Here is a 20,980-nt window from a genome sequence, read left to right as displayed (position 1 = left end):
CATAAGCAGGTTGGGAAACTGTTATATGGGTGGGACTGCACAGAATCTGCAAAAATTCCGTGTGGTTGCACATTTGTGACCATGAGAACCACCAGACCTTTTCCTGTGGCATGTATCTCCATAAACTCTAGAGAGGATCCTCTCCCAAGGTGATGCAGGATTGTGTTTAAATAGTTGCAACTGGCTAAAAATCATAGTTTTCTCTCTGTTGAGTGGGAAAGTGAACGGTTTGTGGTAAGTGGAAAGATGTTTGAATGTCTCATTTTTCCGTTTTCTCTTTTCTTAGTGTATGCTAATAAAATCTATCTGTTTTTACTTTTAGGTAGAGCCTGTTTCAGCTTTTTCTCCCAAAATCTTATCTCCCAGCTAGTAAACAAAATTCAGCAAACATAAAACCACCACAGGAAGGGACAGCATCTGCCTTGCCAGGGGCTGGAGCTCAGGCCTTGGCCTTTTGCATTCCTGAAACACATGCAGGTTTGCTCAGCATCAGAGACACCTTTGCCTTGTTTGTCCCCACCTGTCATCAGTGCCTGCGGTGTTCTGCTCTAACTGGAACCTGGGGACACTTTCTCAGGCGTGTCCCTCAATGGCACCCATTTAAAACTTCAAGAAACTTTGGCGTTTTTAATCTGACTTTGAGTCCTTGAGAAGTTTTTTGAACACTCTCTCAGGGACTGAGTCTGATGTAAACAACAGCAAATCCCTGAGAGGCTCATTAACATCCTTGTGCTGTGTCTGTGCTGCTGAGCTGGGCCGGGCTCCTGACACAGAGGCACCTCCTGGCAACCAAGATGAGCTTCAAAAAGGCATTTCTCCATCAAAGTGGCTCCTGTGCACAGCCCAGCAGGGCTGGGGCACTGCTTGCAGCCACCCTGGGCACAGCACACAGGCACAGAGAGCTTCAATCACTCAGGGCTGGGAAGATGCTGAGGACTGACTGGGCGAGAATCATTTCCAGCCCTTGACACTGGAAACCTCTGGCTGCAGGACAATGCAGCTGCAGCTCCTGCAATGATCTCCTAAAGCAGGAACATCCCATTATGGATTCTGTAAGTACAACTCAGACTATCTCTGCTGTAAGCATGTGGACATGCTCAGGGCTTCTGCTCACTCCAGGAATATTTCCAGGACAATAATTTTTATAAAGATAAAATTTACTCAGTCATTGTTTTCAGTTTCTAACTCCTGGTGAACGGGGGGGGGGGTTAAATAATAAACAACTTCATGTTTAAAAGTCCCTAAGGCATCTGAACTATACCTCCAGTGCTATTCATGGGTTCCCAAAAGTGCTTTCATCCACTCCCTTGCCCATGGACAGCACCAGCATCACCTTCACTGGAGCCATCAGGCTTAGTCTGACCTGTCCTTTCTCCAAGCTCCAAACAGAACCTGCCCCCAGCCAGTGCCCTGCAAACAGGCAGGTTTCTGTAGGGCCAAGGAGAGTGCACAGAGATTTGGGGTCTGTGAGTGCTGGCAGGGAGAGATCAGGAACAGGGAAATACCTCCAGGAGAAAAATCTCCAGGAAGCAGAGAGAAGATCAGGCAATGAGAGAAAACAAAACCCAGAAATGCTGTGGCAGGGAGAGATCTCCAGAGGATTCTTTCCAGTGCAGCCCCTCCCTCGGAACAAGCCCCCTCCCTCTTGTCCCCCAGCCAAGCCTCTGCCCTCAGGGCTGGGGGTCCAAGGCATGAAGCCCCTCCTGTGCAGGCAGAGCTGCAGCAGAGCCGTGGGGCAGCTCTGCAGCCCCGGGCCCAGTTCCCTCTGCAGAGCACAGGGCTGGGAGCAGCTGCCTGGCACTGGGGGGCTCTGGGAGGGGGCACAGCTGGCTCAGGGTGACCCTGTCCCCAGTGCCCGGCTGTGGGCAATGCTGTCAGTGCAGCCAGGGAAGGAGCTCCATCTCATTTAATCCAGTGCCATCATTAGGACACTTGAAAGTCTCCCTGAGATTTCCTTCCAAGCTTCCAGCTTCCCTCCGCAATGCAAACCTGCCCTGTAGCATCTTTGTCTTATCTGAAAGCCCCACGGGGAGACACACAAGTTCTGTGATGGAGAAAATGCTGTTGGGTTGGTCGAATGAGTCCCGTGTGTCCTTGGGTACAAATGTGGGGCTGAGTCCTTGAGAAGAGGATGGACATTGGGTGGACTGTGGTGGATCCATCAGCTCTCAGCAGTGTCAGGATGGTTTTTAAAGGAAACATGGGAGGGTGATCATCCTGTGTAGGGGACAGGTGAAAGCCCAGAGAATCCTGGAACAGGACAGGGTGACAGACCTCCTCCCCTCATTCTCCATGCACCACCTTGCCTCAGAGAACTTGCTCTGTTCTCCCTGAGCACAACAGCAGAAATGTTGAGAGTTTCTGACATCAAAAATAGTCAAGTGGAGATGAAGAAAAGCTGTTGAAAAAACTCTAGAACATTTAAACAGACTTTACCATTCCTGGTCACTGGCAGTGGGAGTACAAGCTGACAGAGACTTCTGTACTAACAGGGTTTCAAAGTGGAACACGAGGACGGGTTCCCTGTTCCCCTCTCACGTCTGCACGGCAAGGCTGAATTGTAAAAACCCTGCATGTAATTGCCCTGAACCTGAAGACCCACTCAGCCAGCACCAACCAGGGCTCCCCAGTTGGAGTTTAAGGAAAATCTGCTAGAAAATCAAAAGGCTGTCAGTGTGATACAGAAGAATGGTCTGTGGGAAAAGGCTTTGATTTTACTGAAAGAACTTTCTCCTAACCTGTCACTGATCTTTTCTCCTTGAACAGGCCCCCATGGCCAGACACAGCAAATGTCCAACAGCAGCTCCATCAGCCACTTCCTCCTGCTGCCATTGGCAGACACGCGGCAGCTGCAGCTCCTGCACTTCTGCCTCTTCCTGGGCATCTCCCTGGCTGCCCTCCTGGGCAACGGCCTCGTCATCAGCGCCGTAGCCTGCGGCCACCACCTGCACAGCTCCATGTTCTTCTTCCTGCTCAACCTGGCCCTCACTGACCTGGGCTCCATCTGCACCACTCTCCCCAAAGCCATGCACAATTCCCTCTGGGACACCAGGACCATCTCCTATGAAGGATGTGCTGCACAGCTCTTTCTTCTTGTGTTTTTCATATCAGCAGAGGCTTCCCTCCTGACCATCATGTGCTATGACCGCTACGTGTCCATCTGCAAACCCCTGCACTACGAGACCCTCCTGGGCAGCAGAGCTTGTGCCCACATGGCAGCAGCTGCCTGGGCCAGTGCCTTTCTCTGTGCTCTGCTCCACACGGCCAATACATTTTCCCTGTCCCTGTGCCAGGGCAATGTCCTGGGCCAGTTCTTCTGTGAAATCCCAGAGATCCTCAAGCTCTCCTGCTCCAAATCCTACCTCAGGGAATTTGGGCTTTTAGTTTTCACTACCTCATTAGGACTTGGCTGTTTTGTGTTCATTGTTTTCTCATACGTGCAGATCTTTAGGGCCATGCTGAGGATTGCCTCTGAGCAGGGACGGCACAAAGTCTTTTCCACCTGCCTCCCTCACCTGGCTGTGGTCTCCTTGTTTGCCAGCACTGTAGCCTTTGCCCACTTGAAGCCACTTTCAGTCTCCTCCCCATCCCTGGATCTGGCATTGTCAGTTCTGTACTCGGTGGTGCCTCCAGCCCTGAACCCCGTCATCTACAGCCTGAGGAACCAGGAGCTCAAGGCTGCAGTGTGGACACTGATCACTGGACGATTTCAGAAACATTAAACTGCTGGCCAGTTTCTGCAAATCACTTGTAATAAACTTGTAATGATTGTGTCATCTTTGATAGCGTTGGTTTGATTGTCAGTGTTTTTCCTTTGTTTTAGTTTTCAGTGATGTTCACAAAGCAATGATGTTCATTGTGTCCTTTCTTCTTTTCCTTCTCTCTAAGTTTTCTGTGGCCACAGACTGTGTCAGTGAAGAACTGCGCTCTCAGTGGCTTTTAAAGGAACTAAAGCATCTCCCAGCAGAGTTTTCACTGGAGATCCCGAGGTTTTTTCCCTTCTCTGGAGCTGCAGCAGCAATGTCTGTGTGCAGAGCTGGGGGCAGATCAGGGCAGGCACAGCAGCTGTGCCCAGGAGCAGCAGCCCTTGGTGTTGGCAGTGCTGCTCCCGTGGCCCTGCCCCGCTGCCCTCCTGGCCCTGGTGTTGCTGTAGGGCCTGAGTGCTCTCGGGAATCGGGCACAGGGCTGGGGGTGGCAGTGCCGGGGCTGCAGCAGGGACAGGCCATGGGCACCGCTGGGGCAGCGCTGACGCCTCTGGGCAGGCCCTGGGGGCTCCAGGCTCCTTGCCCAGGCTCTCTCCAGAACACGCCCAGGCCAAAGCTCAGCAGAGAAAAGCCCCGTGAGCAGCCCCAGGGTGGCCGTGGGCAGGTTGGGGGCAAACAGCATCACACCATGGGCATGTCCCTTGGAGAGAAGGATCATCCTACAAGTGCTTCAGGAATTCTCTGCAGGCTCCTGCAGTCCCTGGTGCTGTTCCCTTGCCAGAGGCACCACAGGCCAGGGGGGCACATCTGGGCTGCTGTGTCTGGGTGTGGGGTTCCCTGTTCTGGGCAATGAGGAGGGGCTGCAGAGGCTCTGCAGGACTGACAGGATGGGCTTTGGGGCTGTGAGGAGAAGCTGAGGGACATGGACTGCTGCACCTTCGGAAGAGGAGGCCCAGAGCTCATCCGGCAACTGATCCAAGGGTGGTTTCAGAGAATCACATAATCAGCAAGGTTGGAAAAGACCTTGGAGATCATCAAGTCCAACCTGTGCCCTGACACCACCTTGTCTCCTCTGATCCTTCTCCAGGATAAACAACCCCAGCTTTCTCAGCCACTCCTCACAGAACTTTTGATCCAGACCCCTCACCAGCCTTGTTGGCCTTCTCTGGACATGCTCCAGCCCTTCAATGTCCTTCCTAAATTGGGGGCCCAGAACTGGACACAGCATTTGAAGTGCTGCCTCACTAGTGCTGAGCACAGAGGAAGAATCAGTGCCCTGCTCCTGCTGGCCACACCATTTCTGATCCAGGCCAGGAGCCATTGGCCTTCTTGGCCACCTGGGTACACTGCTGCCTCATGTCCAGCCCGCTGTCCAGCAGTCCCCTCAGGTCCCTTTCTGCCTGGCCACTGTCCAGCCACTCTGTCCCCAGCCTGTAGCACTGCAGGGGTTGTTGTGGCCCAAGTGCAGGACCCGGCCCTTGGTCTTGTTAAACCTCCCATTGTGGGATTTGGGCCCTGGATCCAGCCTGTCCAGGGCCCTGTGCAGAGCCCTCCTACCCTCCAGCAGATCCACACTCACACCCAGCTTGGTGTCAGCTGCAAATTTGCTGATGGTGGACTCAATCCCCTCATCCAGACCATCAATGCAGATGTTGAAATCCACACTGGCTGGGTCTGATCCCTGGGCCATCCTGTGGGTGCCGTGTGATGGCACTCAAGGTGATCTGTTCCATAACCTTCCTGGGCACCGAGGTCAGGCTGACAGGCCTGGAGTTCCCCAGATCCTCCTGCCAGCCCTTCTTGGGGATGGGCTCACATTGGCACCTCCAGTCCTCTGGGACCTCCCTGGGGAGCCAGGACTGATGAGAAATGATGGAGAGCAGCTTGGGGAGCTCATCCACCTGCTCCCTCATCCCCCTAGGATGGATCCCATCTGGTCCCAGGGACACCTGTGAGCATCTGAGTGGCTCAGCAGGTCAGCAGCTGCTTCCTCCTGGATTACAGGGGAGCTGTTCTGCTCCCTGTGCCCATCTACCAGCTCAGGAGAACACTTGTCCTGAGGACAATCTGTCTTAATTGTTGGAAACTGAGGAAAAGAAGGGGTTAAATACCTCAGCCTTTTCCTTATCTTTAGTTGCTATATTCCCCCCACCATATCTAATAAAGAACGGATGTTGTCCTGACCTCTCCTTTTCTCCTTTTGCTATTAATGTATTGATAAGAACATTTTTATTATCTATCACCGAAGTGGCCTGGTTAAGCTCAAATTGAGCTTTCACCTCTCTAATTTTCTTTCTGCATGACCTAACAACATCTTTAAACATTTCCTGAGTGTCCTGCTCATCTGTCCAAAGGGGATGCACCGTCTTTTTCTCCCATGAGTTCCTGCAAAGGCCCCATGCCCAGCCAGGCCAGTCATTTTCCTTCCTAGCTCATACTTTGGCACAACGGGACACGCTGTTCCTGCTCCTTCCAGATTTCTTTCTTGAAGTGTGTCCATCCTTCTTGGAATCCTTTGTTTTTAAGGGCTGTTTCTCTTAAAAATATCAGTACCTGATTTGGCACTCCCCAAATCTGCATCCTGATTAGACTGAAGTCTGCTCTCTGTCAGGCCAGTGTAGAAGTTTGTTGATGCCCCTCCTTTTTTCATCATATTTAAAAAATCAAAAATTGCATCATCACTGTACCTCTGACCACCACATCTCCCACCAGCCCTTCTCTGTTTTTGAACAGCAAGAGACAGAGCTTTCCTTGGCACTGGGATGAGAAGGAAACCTCCCCAAAGCTTGAAAGGTTCAGCCTGGAGCTGAGCAAAAAGAAAAGTCCCTCCAGGGCAGAATTTTGGTGCAGGAGGTGTCCCAGCGTGAGGCCGGGCCATGGCCTGGCTCTGTGTGCCAGGAGCCGGCAGCGCTGGGTGCAGGGAGCCCAGGGAGGGCACAGAAATGCTGGGCTGAGAAATGCTGGGGGGACAGCGAGATGGGCGTGTGCAGCCGGCCAGGGCACAGCAGCAGCACGCACAGGGGGCACAGCCTGCAGGACACATGGCCGAGGGCTGGGCAGGGCTGGCAGGGCCACAGGCACCCAGGCCTTTGTCCCCTGGGCTCTGCCAGCGCCTCTGCAGGCCCCACAGAAGGAACTTTCCTTTCAGGGGCTGCACTTTGCTCCTGCCCGGCCCCTCCCTGAGGAGGCTGGCAGGGCTTGCAGCTTTGTGCCATTTGTCCTTGCTGCCCCTCCCATCCCACTGCCCCACAAGCAGCCCCGAGCCACCCGGGAGGGACAGGCCCTGCTGTGCCAGGCCTGGGCTCAGGGCTTGGCCTTTCTGCTGCCTCCAACCAGCCCAGGCCTTGCTCAGCATTGCAGTTCCCTGCTCACAGCCTGCGGCTCCCTGCAATCCTGGCCTCAAGGATCTGCTCTCAGCAGTCCCTGGGGAGCCTTTGGCACTCCCTGCCCTCAGTGGGGCCCAGGGATGCTCCAAGGGACTTGGAGTTTTGCTTCTGCCTCCTTGAGCAGCTTCTTCAACCCTCTCTCCATGCCTAAGCGTCCTGGACTCAGCCCCAAATCCAGTGTGGGGCTCATGAAAATACAGAATACCTTCACGAGCTCTTTCTCTCTCTTCAGTTGTCTTCATGTCTCCAATGTAAGAAATAAAATACAAATTTCTAAACGCAGTTAAAGATTTCTACTGTAAGGTGCCTTCTCTCAGTTAAAATACTGGTGACCTTGTTATCTTGTACCTATTGAAAGGTCTCTTTTGTTAAATACCGTTTACCCCATACCTGCCTTCTCTCGTTAAAGGCTACTTATCGCAGTATCTCGTACCTATTGAAAGGTCTGCTTTGTTAAACACTGTTTACCCCATACCCATTGTTATTGTAATGCTTTCCCTGGTAAATGCTATTTACCTCAAAGTCTCTTCCCTTAGAACTGTATTCTTCCCCGTCGAGTACCTGTTCCTGCCCTGCCGGCTCCCGTCCTGCTGGCTCCCGCACAGCAACCGGTGACTCCACCCGGTATGTAAATGAAGAAGACTCCCACGGACCTCAGCGCCCAGAAGGAGCGGAAAAAATCCCTGAAAACAACGAGCCAACATGAAACCAAGGGCTAAGACAAACCACTCTCGGTCGGCAGAACCATAGAGAACCTGACAGCAATCCGTGCTGGATTCCGCCTCGTCACCATAACTTGAACAGCACTCGACCAGACAGGCATCTCTAGACCACGAGTTAAGAGTGTTTTTTTCCTGGGGTTCAGCCCAAGGGATGAATTATTAAAAAAAATATGAATATCGCCCTAATGCCGATATCCAAAAGACTCTCTAACAGTTTAAAGTTAGAAAGTGTATGTTTAATTACGACGCCGGGCAGCGTGCGGGATAGCTCCCAAACACACGTGCACCTACAGAAGATCACAGGGTCTTTTTATGTACAGAAGTATTGAATACCCTAAACACAAATGTGTATTCATGACTTTAGTACATCCCATTCCCCGCTTCGTATGGTAATTAGCCAAAAGCTATTAAGCATGCGTGGTTTGTTCTTTGAAATGGGTCGGTGGTCTTTTTTATGGGGCAAGGTCTCAAAATGATGAAGTAAGTGAGTCTTCTTCACTTTGACTTTTTAATCTTTTAGTGTTGTGTGACAACTGAATCCTGTTTTCCCAGGAGTATTTGATTTATGAATTCATTGTCCTTCTTGAAGCCTATTGATTAGTCAGAATACACAAACATAAGTTGACAGGCCTCATGATTTATCAGTTCCTTAAATCTGGTTTCTGCTTATCAAAAGGGAAGTCTACCTGTCTTACTTCAGCAATATCTGGTTTAACTAAAATCTTTAATTCTTCAAAATTAATGTTTCATTTCCCCACTTCCTCTTTAAAGTGAGTAAATTCTTTTACTCAATATATAGAGTCTTCTTCATCTATCCAAGTTGTACAACTAGTGTCTCTCAAGACCAATCCATACGCTTTCGATAGTGAAGTTAAGGCTGTTACTCTTCGTAGCATCCTCCAATTCCAAATAAGTATCACTACAGAGGAAACTAAACTTATACTAACTAAAAAAGTAACACAACTATAGGGTGGACTAAGGTATTTAGTATACCGGTTGCTGTCGGAGACCACCCAAAAAGCTCATCCCACCAATGATGAGACACATGTTCCTCAAGCCTTTTAAAAACTCCTTTGATGGTCTCTGTGTCACGGTGTATTGTAATTAACATCTTTTTCCCCTCTTCATTTTTTTTAAGATTTCTCTCAATTCAGGATGTCTCATCAATTGAGTGACTAGAGTCAGATTCATTCCTATGGGCACAGGCAGTATTTTCTCCACAGTGGTTAGGTTAGTCTTTATATATTGATGTGATACTACAGGTGCTCGATAGGAAAAATCACATCTCCTAATTCTAACAAAATTACAAACACAAAAATTGAATTGCGTCTCTTTTACAATTTGGTTATCTACCCTTATGATGGAGCATGCTGTCCTTAGACAGACGCACCCCTGTCCTGTATACACCAATGAAGTTTTCTGTTTGCCTGGATGTGTTTCAAAGTGACAAATATTTTGGTCTGTATCTAAACAAGTGTCTTTGTCACTTTCTAATGTCTTTTCACATATATATCTTAGTTGTCTCCTTGCAGTACAGGGTTCTAGATTAACAGTGTTCTATTTTCCTTCAATTTCTGTGCCCACATCCTGTGTTCAGAAGGGTACAATACAGCTCCCTCATGGTTTAACCCTAAGGGCACTATTGGGCGTATTAGGTCCACTGAGGCATCGTGTATGGTTAAAACAAAGGCTGTCACTATACTAGTCTCAGGGTTATAGGTGAAATTGACTAACACCTACCAAGACTGAAGCACCTTCTCCATATCAGAGGCATTGTCCCAAACAATTTTGCGACTTTCGGCAGGAAATGTTCCCTCTCCACCTTCTCTGATAACTGCAGCAGCCACTGATTGCATCTACAGTTGTGCTTGAGTACATCGTAGAGCTAGTTAAATGTTTTCACTAGCTGTACCTAGCGCATTAATTATTGCCTCATGATCTCACTCTTCTGTGTTTTCCCATTCTGGTAGTATTTGGGTCAATTTCCAATGATTGTTACCCAGTGCAAGTAGAGAGGATTGCAAAGGTTGCTGTAGCTGAACTAAATCATTCCCTACTGAGGCTAATTTATTCATCAGTACTTCAGAATCTATGGTATTTAGTACTCCCAACCCTGTTCCTAGCAATCCAGTGAGATCCCTCTTACTTCTAAAGTTAGAAGGCATACCCTTTTGGAGCCAAGTGGTCCAGTCCATAAAGGAGTTCTTGAGAGATGGAGCACATTCTGGTTATTTACTTGTACTCCCATTTTTACTCGTTTTAAAGACCACTTTGGGTTAATTATCACCCCAATTTTGGTCTTATTGCACACTCTTCTATTTTGAGTCTAAACTGAGGGCATTTACTCAAGTATTTGTCACAGCATTCAGGACTAATTCGGATGGGTCTCATGGGTGGGTGGTAAGCCTCATGGAACCCGTCCTGTACAAATGCATACTTACAACCCCACACATTTCTTCTTTCCCACAAGTTTGCATTTGTGACTTTTAGCATGTTATTTAAAGCCTTACGAGAGTAAGCATCGTAAGCTCTCCCTTGACACCTGTCTATCTCGGTCACATTGTACCTACGTGGTATTGCGTTGATTCTTGTTATAGTTACAGTAATTACTGCAATAATTACAATTTTCCACATAATGTCCATGATAACTATTAGTCTATCTATTCGTAGTTCCGAGTGAGCTTCAGCTTCAGTTCGTTATCGCCTGGTGTGATCTTCCAGATTCCTTCTGGGGCTTTCTTCACTCGGGAGTGATGGGTCCAGGCTTTCTGTTCTTTGATCTTGATTGCAGTGAAGGTAGTAAGAAGCACCTGGAATGGTCCTTCTCACTGTGGTTCCAAGGTCTTTTCTGCAAAAGACTTAACATATACATACTGGCCCATCTAATTCTCTGTTTTGAGCTCCGACCACATATTTCTCAATTTCTCTAAGTTGTCTATTCAGGGCCTCCATATACCTATGTAGGGTCTCTTCCCCTACTTGCATAGGTGTTGTTCCTTTTGAACTGCATATGGCCTTCCATACAGTTTTTCAAGAGGGCTTAGTTTCTCTTTTGCCCTTGGTTTTGTCCGAATTTGCAATAATGCCAATGGGAAAGCCTGGGGCCAGGGCAAATTTACTTCTTGCCCCAATCTCACAGTTTGTTGTTTGAACAAGTGGTTCATTTTTTCCACTTGACCGCTAGATTGAGGGTGGTATGGGGTATGCAATTCCCAATCTATTCCCAGGTGATTACTTATTTGCTGCACAATTTTTGAAAAAAAGTGTGGCCCTCTATCTGAGGATATGGTGGCTGGAACTCCAAACCTCGGTATTATTTCTTGTAAAAGTGCTTTGGTTACCTTTCAGGTCTTAGCTGTCCTGGCAGGAAAGGCTTCTGGCCATCCTGAAAAGGTATCAGTTAACACCAATAGGTAACGATATCCTCCCTTCCTGGGCAGCTCTCTAAAGTCAATTTGCCATTGTTGCCCAGGTCCACAGCCCTTCCCAATTTGTCCCACTTTAGGCTTTGGAGTATTTTTGGGATTAGTTTGGAGGCAAAGGCTACACTGATGAATTATTTGTATCACTGTGCCCTGCAATTTCCTGGCCATGATCCTTTCTTTTAAATGGTTATACAGGGCATCTATTCCCCAGTGTGTTTTCTCATGCTCCCTCTGTACTAATGCCCACAACAAATAGGAGGGTACTACAAGTTTCCCTTCTTCTGTTACAGCCCATCCCTCCTTGTTGGGGGTTGGGTTTGTTCCTTCTTTCTCTGGGGAATTTTTTCCCCACGGGTTGCCAAGGGGACCGGGTGTTGGATACTTGAGAGTGCTTGGCTGAAACAAACAGATGGACAAAAGGTGGAAGGGGGAGATAACGCAGGTAAAAGACACAGCTTGAGGCAGCTGCGTGCTTTTCTGCTTCCGGCGTTCGGGAGACGCGTGTCGGCCGCTCCTCGAGGATCTCAGCCGCCGCAAAGCACGCCGAGCAGAAGCTGGGCGCTTTCTGCCTCGCCTTCGAGCTTCTTCGGCGCTGCTCCTCTTGCTGCAGCGTGATCCTGCACCCCCTGCGCTGCCGGGACATCCTGCCCCTGCCTGCCGGGACACCCTGCCATCCCAGCTACCAGCCCGGGACTTTTCCACTGTTCCAGCTTGGTGCTCTGAGGATCCTGCAGGGACACCGAAACCAAACTGCCCTGGGTTTTGTGAAACAAAGCCCTCAAGGTTCTTGGTACTGTTGTCGTTTGTCATTAATGCTGTAGTTGTTTGGTGGGGGGGGAGTTTTTTTTTTTTTGTGTTTGTTTGCTTTGTATTACATACTAGTAAAGAACTGCTATTCCTATTTCCCAAATCTTTGCCAAAGAGCCTCTGATTGTAATTTTACCTAGCAGATACCTGTCTTCCTAAACCAAGACACTCCTGGTTATAACTTGCCTTTTCTGCCTTAATGAGTTTCTTATCCTTTTTATTGTATATTGGCTTACCCTCAATAGAAATTTTTCCATCTGGAATTAATGCTGCTTCAATTGTCTCATCAGGTATCTCACCTTTTGCTGCTTCTTTTGCCTCTCTATCCGCCAGCATATTCCCTTCTTCCAATTCTGAGCTCACCTTCTGGTGTGCTTTGATATGCATGATGGCTACCTTCCCAGGTAATTGTACTGCCTCCAACAGTCTCAATATTTCTTGTGCATGTTTAATATCCTTCCCTTGCGAGTTTAACAGTCCTCTCTCTCTCCAAATGGCTCCGTGGGCATGCACGACTCCAAATGCATACCTTGAGTCTGTGAAGATATTAATTCTTTTTCCTTCTGCCAGCTCTAGGGCTCGAATTAAGGCTATTATCTCAGCCTTCTGTGCAGAGGTGTTCGTTGGTAATGGTTTGGACTCTATTACCTCTCTGCTTGTGGTAACTGCATACCCAGCATGCCTCTTCCCACTGATGACATAGCTGCTCCCATCAGTAAACCAGGTTTCGGCATTTTCAAGCGGGCTATCTTTCAGATCCGGGCGACTGGAGTAGGTGGCTTCAATGCTCTCCAGGCAATCATGGATCACTGGTTCTCCCATACTTCTGCTGAGGAAGGAAGCTGGGTTCACAATGTTAGTTACCACAACCTCAACATCATCCTGTTCCACCAGTATAGCTTGGTACTTCAGGAATCTCTGTGGGGAGAGCCAATGCCCCCCTTTCGCTTCCAGGACTGTGGACACTGTGTGAGACACTAGCACTGTCATCTTCTGGCCCAGGGTGAACTTGCGTGCCTCTTGGATGTTCACTGCCACTGCTGCAACGGCTCTGAGGCACCCTGGCCACCCCTTAGCTGCCGTATCCAGCTGCTTAGAGAGGTAGGCAACTACCCTTCAATACGGGCCCAGGTTTTGTGCTAGTATCCCTAAAGCGATCCCTTGCTTCTCGTGAGAAAACAAAAAGAATGGCCTACTCACATCTGGAAGTCCCAAGGCTGGTGCTGACATGAGGGCCTTCTTTAGCTGGTCGAAGGCTCGAGCTGCTTCTTTGTTCCACTGAAGATCTCTGCTTCCTTCCGTGATCAAGGCATACAGAGGTTTAACAAGTAATCCATAATTATAAACCCACAGTCTGCACCATCCTGTCATGCCTAAGAAGGTTCTCAGTTCTTTCACTGTCTGAGGCTTTGGGGTCTGGCATATTGCCTCTTTGCGATCTTGCCCTAAGGTTCTCTGTCCAGCACTCACTTCATAGCCCAGGTAAATTACTGTTTGCCTCACCATTTGGGCTTTCTTCTGGGACACCCGATACCCCTGCAGGCCCAAAAAGTTTAGGAGGCTTACCGTCCAGTCCACACATGTTTCCTGGGTCTGGGTGGCTATTAGGAGGTCATCCACATACTGGAGCAACTGTCCTTCTCCTGGTGGAGGTTCCCAAGACTCCAAATCCTTTGCAAGTTGTTCCCCAAATATGGTGGGGGAGTTTTTGTACTTTTGAGGCAAACACACCATGTGAGCTGAGTTTTTCATCCAGTTTTGGGGTTCTCCCAGTCAAATGCAAAGATTTTCTGGCTGGCTTCATGGAGAGGGAGGCAAAAGACAGCATCTTTCAAATCTAAAACAGTAAACCAGGTTAGTTCAGGGATTAAACGAGTTAACAATATATAAGGGTTAGCAACTACTGGATCCAAGTCTTCAGTTATCTTATTAACAGCCTTTAAGTCCTGTACTAGCTTGTATGATCTGTTAGGCTTCTTCACTGGCAAGATAGGAGTGTTAAAATCAGACTGACACTCTTTTAGTAGTTCTATCTTCAAATGTTTTCAATAATTGGACTAATCCCTTCTCTGTCTTCCTTCTTTAGGGGGTATTGTTTAACTTTTACTGGCAGCCCTCTTTCCTTAAGTTTGACCTATACTGACAGTGCATTCTTTGCCCTGATTGGTATGTCAGAAGCCCACACCCCAGGAAACACTTGATCTAATATTTTCCTGAAATTCTCTTCTTCATTGGCAACTTCAATTTCTTTGGTTATCATTATTAAGCTTAACAGTTCTACATATTGTTGATCTTTTACCTCCAAAATAATTTTCCCATTCTTAAATATTATTTTTGTCTCCAGCTGCTCTAGCAGATCTCTGCCCAAAAGTGCAGATGGAGCTTTAGGCATATTAAAAAAATCAATGAATTCCCCATTGTTTTCCAATTTATACTTCAATGGTTTGCAAAAAATAAGCTCTTTCAGATTGGCCAGTCGCTCCTTTTACCACAACATAGTCATTGGTTACAGGTATTAGGGACATATTCAGCACTGAAAATGTTGCCCCTGTGTCTATTAAGAATTCTCTTTTTTTTTTTTTTTTTTTTTTTTTAATGCTTTTTGATCTTATTCTAATTCTTAAGTTTCACTTGGTATTCTTCTGGTACAAAAATATGCTGGCCACACTCAACTTTAGGAATTTGTACTGGTTTCTTTGAGATCTCTGAAATCCCATTTTCCAGCAACTCAAATATTTTACCGCTGCGTAGGCTTATAGTTCCACTCTTAGGTACTAGCCACCTGTACCTTTATCGGACCCACGAGCCTTGACAGAGTGCACCACGAAGCACAGTCCGCTGATGACAGTAGCAGCCCCTCCGTGGGCAGGGGAACTCTTCTGAACCAGCCTCCCAATTCTTGTGCCTCCTATTCCTGGGCATATATCAAAATCAACACAAGAGAGAAAAAACAAAGAAACAAAACTAAACAAAAACGAGTTTGTTAACCTTAAAAAGGAAAAAGTTATCTGTACTTTCAGCTGTTGAGGAAAGAATTACGGTTAAAAAGCAAAAAAAAGGAAAAATCAAAACAAGGCTCAAGGCATAAAAAGCAAAAAAGAATTCTTTTCAAAATAAGGCTCGAAGCATTACCTGTTGTGAAAAGAACTTATGGTTAAGAAAAGGATAAACGTCTTTTTATTAAAGCAAACAGACAAAAAGCAGAAACAGACAAACGAAAACTTTTCCAATCAGTCAGGCACAGTTTTAGGCTCGCAAAGGAAGCAGCCAAGGTGGGGAGGGGGAGATCCCCCATGATTCTGAATACATTCTTAAAATCCCACAGACTTCGGCTGGGACACAGCACAGACCCTCCTGCAGGAAAGCGGGGGCGGGGCTGGATCCCACACTCCCCCTTCGCTCTTCTGCAGTCGCAGCCCAGGACTACAGCACTTTGAAGATATTATCACACACTCTGGCAATTGCAAACTTCCATTCGCCAAAAATCCCTCCGCGTTTTACAAAGAGCTGGGAAACATAGCCTTAGGCTGTGAGTTCAGCCTGTTGTCTGACTACCAAGGTGACACTAAGTACCCTTGATCACCAGCTATGTCAGGCATGGATGCAAAGAGACGGAAATAAACCTCCTTGCCTGTTTTGTTCCCTTTTTTTTTCTTTTTCTTTTTCTTTTTTTTTTTCCTTCTTTTTTTTTTCTCTTTTTTTTTTTTTTTTTTTTTTTTTTTTTTTTTTTTTTTTTTTCCTCTCTCTACAAACAGTAAACAGCTTATTCACTCACGGCGCTTTTCTACTGAACGACAAACTGATTGAAGTCACACTATCAGTTAAACAATCAAAGCTAGCACACAGCCTTCCCTGAGACGCCACAGCCTTCCCAAATCCCTCCACCTTCTCAGACAGAGGTATCCCTCTGCCAATCAGCGGGGGTGTTAAAATCTCTTACGTGTTCCAAAAACACTTACAGAGATTAGTAGCACATTCCAAAATTACACAAACCGAAACGACTACTTCACAAGCTTTCACAAACCGCAACACAAACGGTACAAAATTGATCCACAATCACAAAACCTCGGGATCACCAAGCAGACACAGATCTGCCCGCAATACACACACACACATCCAGTGCACGGGACCACGACTCAAGACGGGACCCTTTGCATCTCAAAACTCAGATTATGCATTACCATGCATTATGCACTAGCCCCTCAGATTATGCATTTATAAGGTCCACCTTTGAACTACAAGCCGAAACCGGAGCTAGTACTGCTTTAAAACCAACAAGACCCAAGACCGGCGGCTCTGCTGCCGCCGTTGCTGCCCCTCCACTCAGGATGCAGCCACCAACTACCAGGTTCTTTACCTGGAAACAAAACAACCATCTACAATACTCCGCGGAGTTTTTCCAAAACTCATTCAGGCCTCTGCTTTGCATAAGACGTCTCTTATGACTTACAAGCTGTCTCTATTCAAAGGTTCCTGTCTTCAGTATTTGTTCTTTATTTTATCTTTTTTAAACATACCTTTTTGTCCGTAGTTCCAGCAGGCTCTGGTCTGTCTCCGGGGGTGTCAGGGGGGTCGCAGGAGCCCTCTACCCAGAAAATCCTGGGGGGCGCCCAAAAGGGTCCTAGACGCCGATGGCCCCCTCGGCGAGAGAGAGCGTCTCCTGGCTGGCTCGCCAAAATGAATTACTAAAAAAATATGAATATCGCCCTAATGCCGATATCCAAAAGACTCTCTAACAGTTTAAAGTTAGAAAGTGTATGCTTAATTACGACGCCGGGCAGTGTGCGGGATAGCTCCCAAAGACACCGGCACCTACAGAAGATCACAGGGTCTTTTTATGTACAGAAGTATCGAATACCCTAAACACAAATGTGTATTCATGACTTTAGTACATCCCATTCCCCGCTTCGTATGGTAATTAGCCAAAAGCTATTAAGCATGCGTGGTTTGTTCTTTGAAATGGGTCGGTGGTCTTTTTTATGGGGCAGGGTCTCAAAATGATGAAGTAAGTGAGTCTTCTTCACTTTGACTTTTTAACCTTTTAGTGTTGTGTGACAACTGAATCCTGTTTTCCCAGGAGTATTTGATTTATGAATTCATTGTCCTTCTTGAAGCCTATTGATTAGTCAGAATACACAAACATAAGTTGACAGGCCTCATGATTTATCAGTTCCTTAAATCCGGCTTCTGCTTATCAAAAGGGAAGTCTATCTGTCTTACTATAGCAGTATCTGGTTTAACTAAAATCTTTAATTCTTCAAAATTAATGTTTCAGTGGCCGCAGGTTACGGCGCTGATGACGAGGCCGTTGCCCAGGAGGGCAGCCAGGGAGATGCCCAGGAAGAGGCAGAAGTGCAGGAGCTGCAGCTGCCGCGTGTCTGCCAATGCCAGCAGGAGGAAGTGGCTGATGGAGCGGCTGTTGGACATTTCTTCACTCTGGGCATGGTGGACTGTTGAAAGAAGACATTGAGAAGCTGTGACAGATTTCCTTGATTCAATCCTATTTTATTAGGAATTCCCTAAAAAGTATTCCTGTTGTTTTGCAGAAAATTCAGTAAAGTTTTATTTTTGAGTTCATTTTTGTGCTGCTTAGTTACTGCCACATCTTCAGCATTGCTCTCAGCCTGAACACTGGGGAGCCCAGAGGGAAAACAGAGCCTGTGCCCCAGTGCAATCAGACCAGCTGGTCCTGCACAGGTACCCTTTGCTCATTACACCTCCCTCTACTTCACGGTGATTGGACTTACACCTTTCTTGAAAAATAAAGTGGACTATCTGTAAGCTGCAATTTCAAAATTAATTTCCCTACACTTTTCTCTCCCTTTTTTTTTTTTTTCTGTGTTGTTGTATAGGAAGGGATATCCAGGGCTTGTCTTGCTCTCTACTACCTGGAGTTGTGCCTACTGGGAGCTGTTTCTCTCTATCCAAGCCTTGTCCCTGCCAGTGCTCCCAGAGCCCAGCCCAGCCCTGGGGGCTGAGCTCTGCCCTGCACACCCCTCCCAGCCCAGGCCACTGCCCAGGGGCATCTCCCTGGCAGCAGGGCCTTAAGGGCAGCTCAGACCAACAGAGATGCTGCAAGCCAAGGTGCTGCTGCTGCTGTCTGTAGGTAGAGGAGGGTGAGGAGGCACTTTCTGAGGGAGATCTGAGACAGATCTGCTGATGCCCAGGGTGACAGTGCAGGAGTCTCAGTGACACAGACAAAGCTGGCAGCCCTTTCCCTTTCCTTTAGGACAAAGCTGAGAGCAGTCCTGGCCATGCAGCACCCTTTCCACAGCAGGAGGAGTCTGCCCTGCTGGGGTCACTCCTTCCACCTCCAACTTCACCCCACGGTCCATGAGGATCTCCAGGCAGGCTGAGAGCTGCCCTTGGCAGTGACAGATCCCCTGGCCTGGCCAAGAGCCCTCAGGGTTGCAGCACCTGCTCTGCAAAACAGCCATATTCCTAAGGAACCAGCAGCCCATCCCGATGAACAGGGTGAGTTACACTGATAGCTGTCAATTCCATTTCCTGCCTAGAAATCCTGAAACTGCTTCTGAATTCTGCTCCCCTCAACTCTTGGACACCGAACCTCACAGAGCTGGGAAAAAAATCCCCTGGCCACTGCCTTACAAGTGAGTTATGTCAAAGTTAGAGCTCTGTAGGAAATCTCTATCCATCCCTATCCTTTTAAAATATCTGTACGTGGGGGTGTGCATAGATGTGTCTTGTATGGAAAGGAAGGAGTGCACAAGCAACATGACTGACACCTTCACTCTGTGTTCATTCCATACCCAAGGGAACAAAGATGTTATGGAAACCCTTGAATAGATAGACCCTTCTGTCCATGGGTACAGAGACATCCCAGAGCCCCTGGCATACACAGACCCTTCTGTCCATGGGTACAGAGACATCCCAGAGCCCCTGGCACACACAGACCCTTCTGTCCCTGTAGGACGGAGCGCGGCGGGTGGGGGCGGTTGGTGAGCAGCGAGTCCCACACAGCAGGCGAGACCCGGCTCCAGCCCTGCCAGGCCCTGCCAAGGCTCAGTGCCGGCTCCTCTGGAATGGGAAAGCCCTTCAGCCTTGTCCCTGCACAGAGGGGCACTGCTGGCCTGGCAACACAGGTTGTTTTCCCCATGAGCTGCAGGAGATGAGAACACAACACTTGCAAACACTGACTGCAAGCCACAGCTCTGGCTGCTCCCCATGAACCTCAGCTCTGGCACCACTGTCTGCCCCAGGCTCCAGGGGATGCAGTGGGAGCCCGGCTGGGCTCTGCCCTGGGGCCATCCTGCAGGGACAGCTGCAAACAGGGAGCATTTGGCTGCCACAAACAGCCAAGCCAGGGGTGGAGGGCAGCTGGTCCAGCCCAGACTGCACTGCTGTGTGCTGCGCTCTGGGCTCCCCGCAGAGGGGACTGCACTGGTGTGCCAGAGGAGACAAAGAAGCTTCAGCTTCAGCCTAACTGAGGTAGGTGGGTGGGCCGGGAAGAGTGGGGTGGCTCACGGGACTTCACAGAGCTCATCCTGCTGGAAGGATGAGGAAAAGGGAGTGGGAACTCAGCAGTGAGGAGAGCTGAGGGCAAGAGAGCAGCTCTGAATGACACTAAAATGCCACCAGACCTCTGAGGCATTGCTGCCCCTCAGCCAGTGACAGGATGAGTCCCTAAGCCTGGGGCTCGGTCTTCCTCATGGTGACGGGCACCAAGGATGGCAATAGTGTGATGGAGACTGCAATCAGCTGGGCACTCACTGGGGGAAAATAGGGAGCAGTTGTCAAGGAAAATGCAGGTGGGGGACAGAACTGTTCAGAGAAGGGCTGAGCTACAGCTTGAGCAAGCTGAAAAATGTCATTTGGCGTCACCCCAGATTGATTTCATTTCAGAAGGTATTAAACAAGTTTATTTTGGGGGGTGTCATGTTTTCCCTTGGAGATGCATCCTCTGCAAACTTGAGCTGCATTGCCAAAATGCTCAAGGCAAGTCTGCTGCAGGTCACACCGTTTCTCCTTTGGCTGATCCCGGCCCGGTGCTGAGCTCCACAGAGCCCTGGCAGAGCCCAGAGCAGCCTCAGCATCCGCAGAGCCCGGCTGCAAGGACAGAAACCAGAAACCGCCCGTCAGCTGAAGGCTCCTGTGCCCTTGTCCCAGCTGCCCGCGGTGCCCACGCCATGCTGGCCGTGCTCAGAGCGGGGCCCAAAGCTGCCCATCATTGCTGCCTTTGGCAGCAGAGCAGGAGGGCAGGACACGTGCCCAGCCTGCAGCCAGCCAGGCCAGATCCACCTCCCCAGCAGCTGCCCAGAGCAGGATGCTCCTGTGCTGGCTGCCATCTCCCAAAAGCTCTTACCCCACCCGTGCCAACAAGACGGGGACACACCTCACGCCATCCGCCGCGCGAAGAAAAGCTGCTCCCAAACCACATCCTCAGCCTTCTCCTTCATCCACTCCACAGCTGGTCCCAAGCACTTCCCAGTCAAGACTGGACACCACCTAGAAGGCTTCCTTTAGAAAAACAAACATCAAATTAACAAAAAGAGATTACAGACAAGAAAGGGAGAAAAGGGAAAAGGTAAAAGATCCTATTTCTCTCAGAGGTTGAGGAAGCCCCCATGCTCTGCATGCTAGGGAAAAACCCACCCACCAGTGAGGGAAGCCCATGCTTTCACTCTTCCCCCCCTACACTGCCCCCCAAACTAATGGTGATCCCAAAGAAAACAAAGGGAGTGGAGCAGCCCAAGCCCTTCCTTGCCGGCAAAGCAAAGCAGCCGAGCACAGGTTCTGGAGTCCCACCTCTGCTCCCACCTTGGGGGTTGGTTTGTGTCGGGCTGGCTGCCCCAGCCCCAGCCCAGGGCATGGTGGGGGGTGGCGGCTGTTGGCAGGGCCAGGAGCCGACTCCCATTTCAGAACCACCCCAGCCCGTGCCCCCAGCCCTGCCAAAAAGCAGCTTGGCAGCCCACTGA

General features: G+C 48.9%; 1 protein-coding gene across 1 annotated transcript; it reads left to right on the top strand.

The window, feature by feature from the left end:
- The first annotated feature begins 2,723 nt into the window (after positions 1-2,723).
- LOC136303500 (olfactory receptor 14J1-like) lies at positions 2,724-3,722 on the top strand. The gene has a single exon (XM_066207160.1). It carries the CDS (start codon positions 2,790-2,792, stop codon positions 3,720-3,722), a length of 933 nt encoding a protein of 310 aa, XP_066063257.1. The 5' UTR covers positions 2,724-2,789.
- Positions 3,723-20,980: the final 17,258 nt, after the last annotated feature.

Source organism: Chamaea fasciata, unplaced genomic scaffold, assembly GCF_029207755.1.
Source record: "Chamaea fasciata isolate MVZ Bird 193981 ecotype frontalis unplaced genomic scaffold, bChaFas1.0.hap1 SCAF_35, whole genome shotgun sequence".
Classification (NCBI taxonomy): domain Eukaryota; kingdom Metazoa; phylum Chordata; class Aves; order Passeriformes; family Sylviidae; genus Chamaea; species Chamaea fasciata.
The sequence above is the reverse complement of the archived record's forward strand: the minus strand, read 5'-3'. Positions and strand labels throughout refer to the sequence as shown.

Coding starts and splice junctions, on each gene's coding strand:
- LOC136303500 (XM_066207160.1), top strand. CDS start 2,790: ATGTCCAACAGCAGCTCCATCAGCCACTTCCTCCTGCTGCCATTGGCA.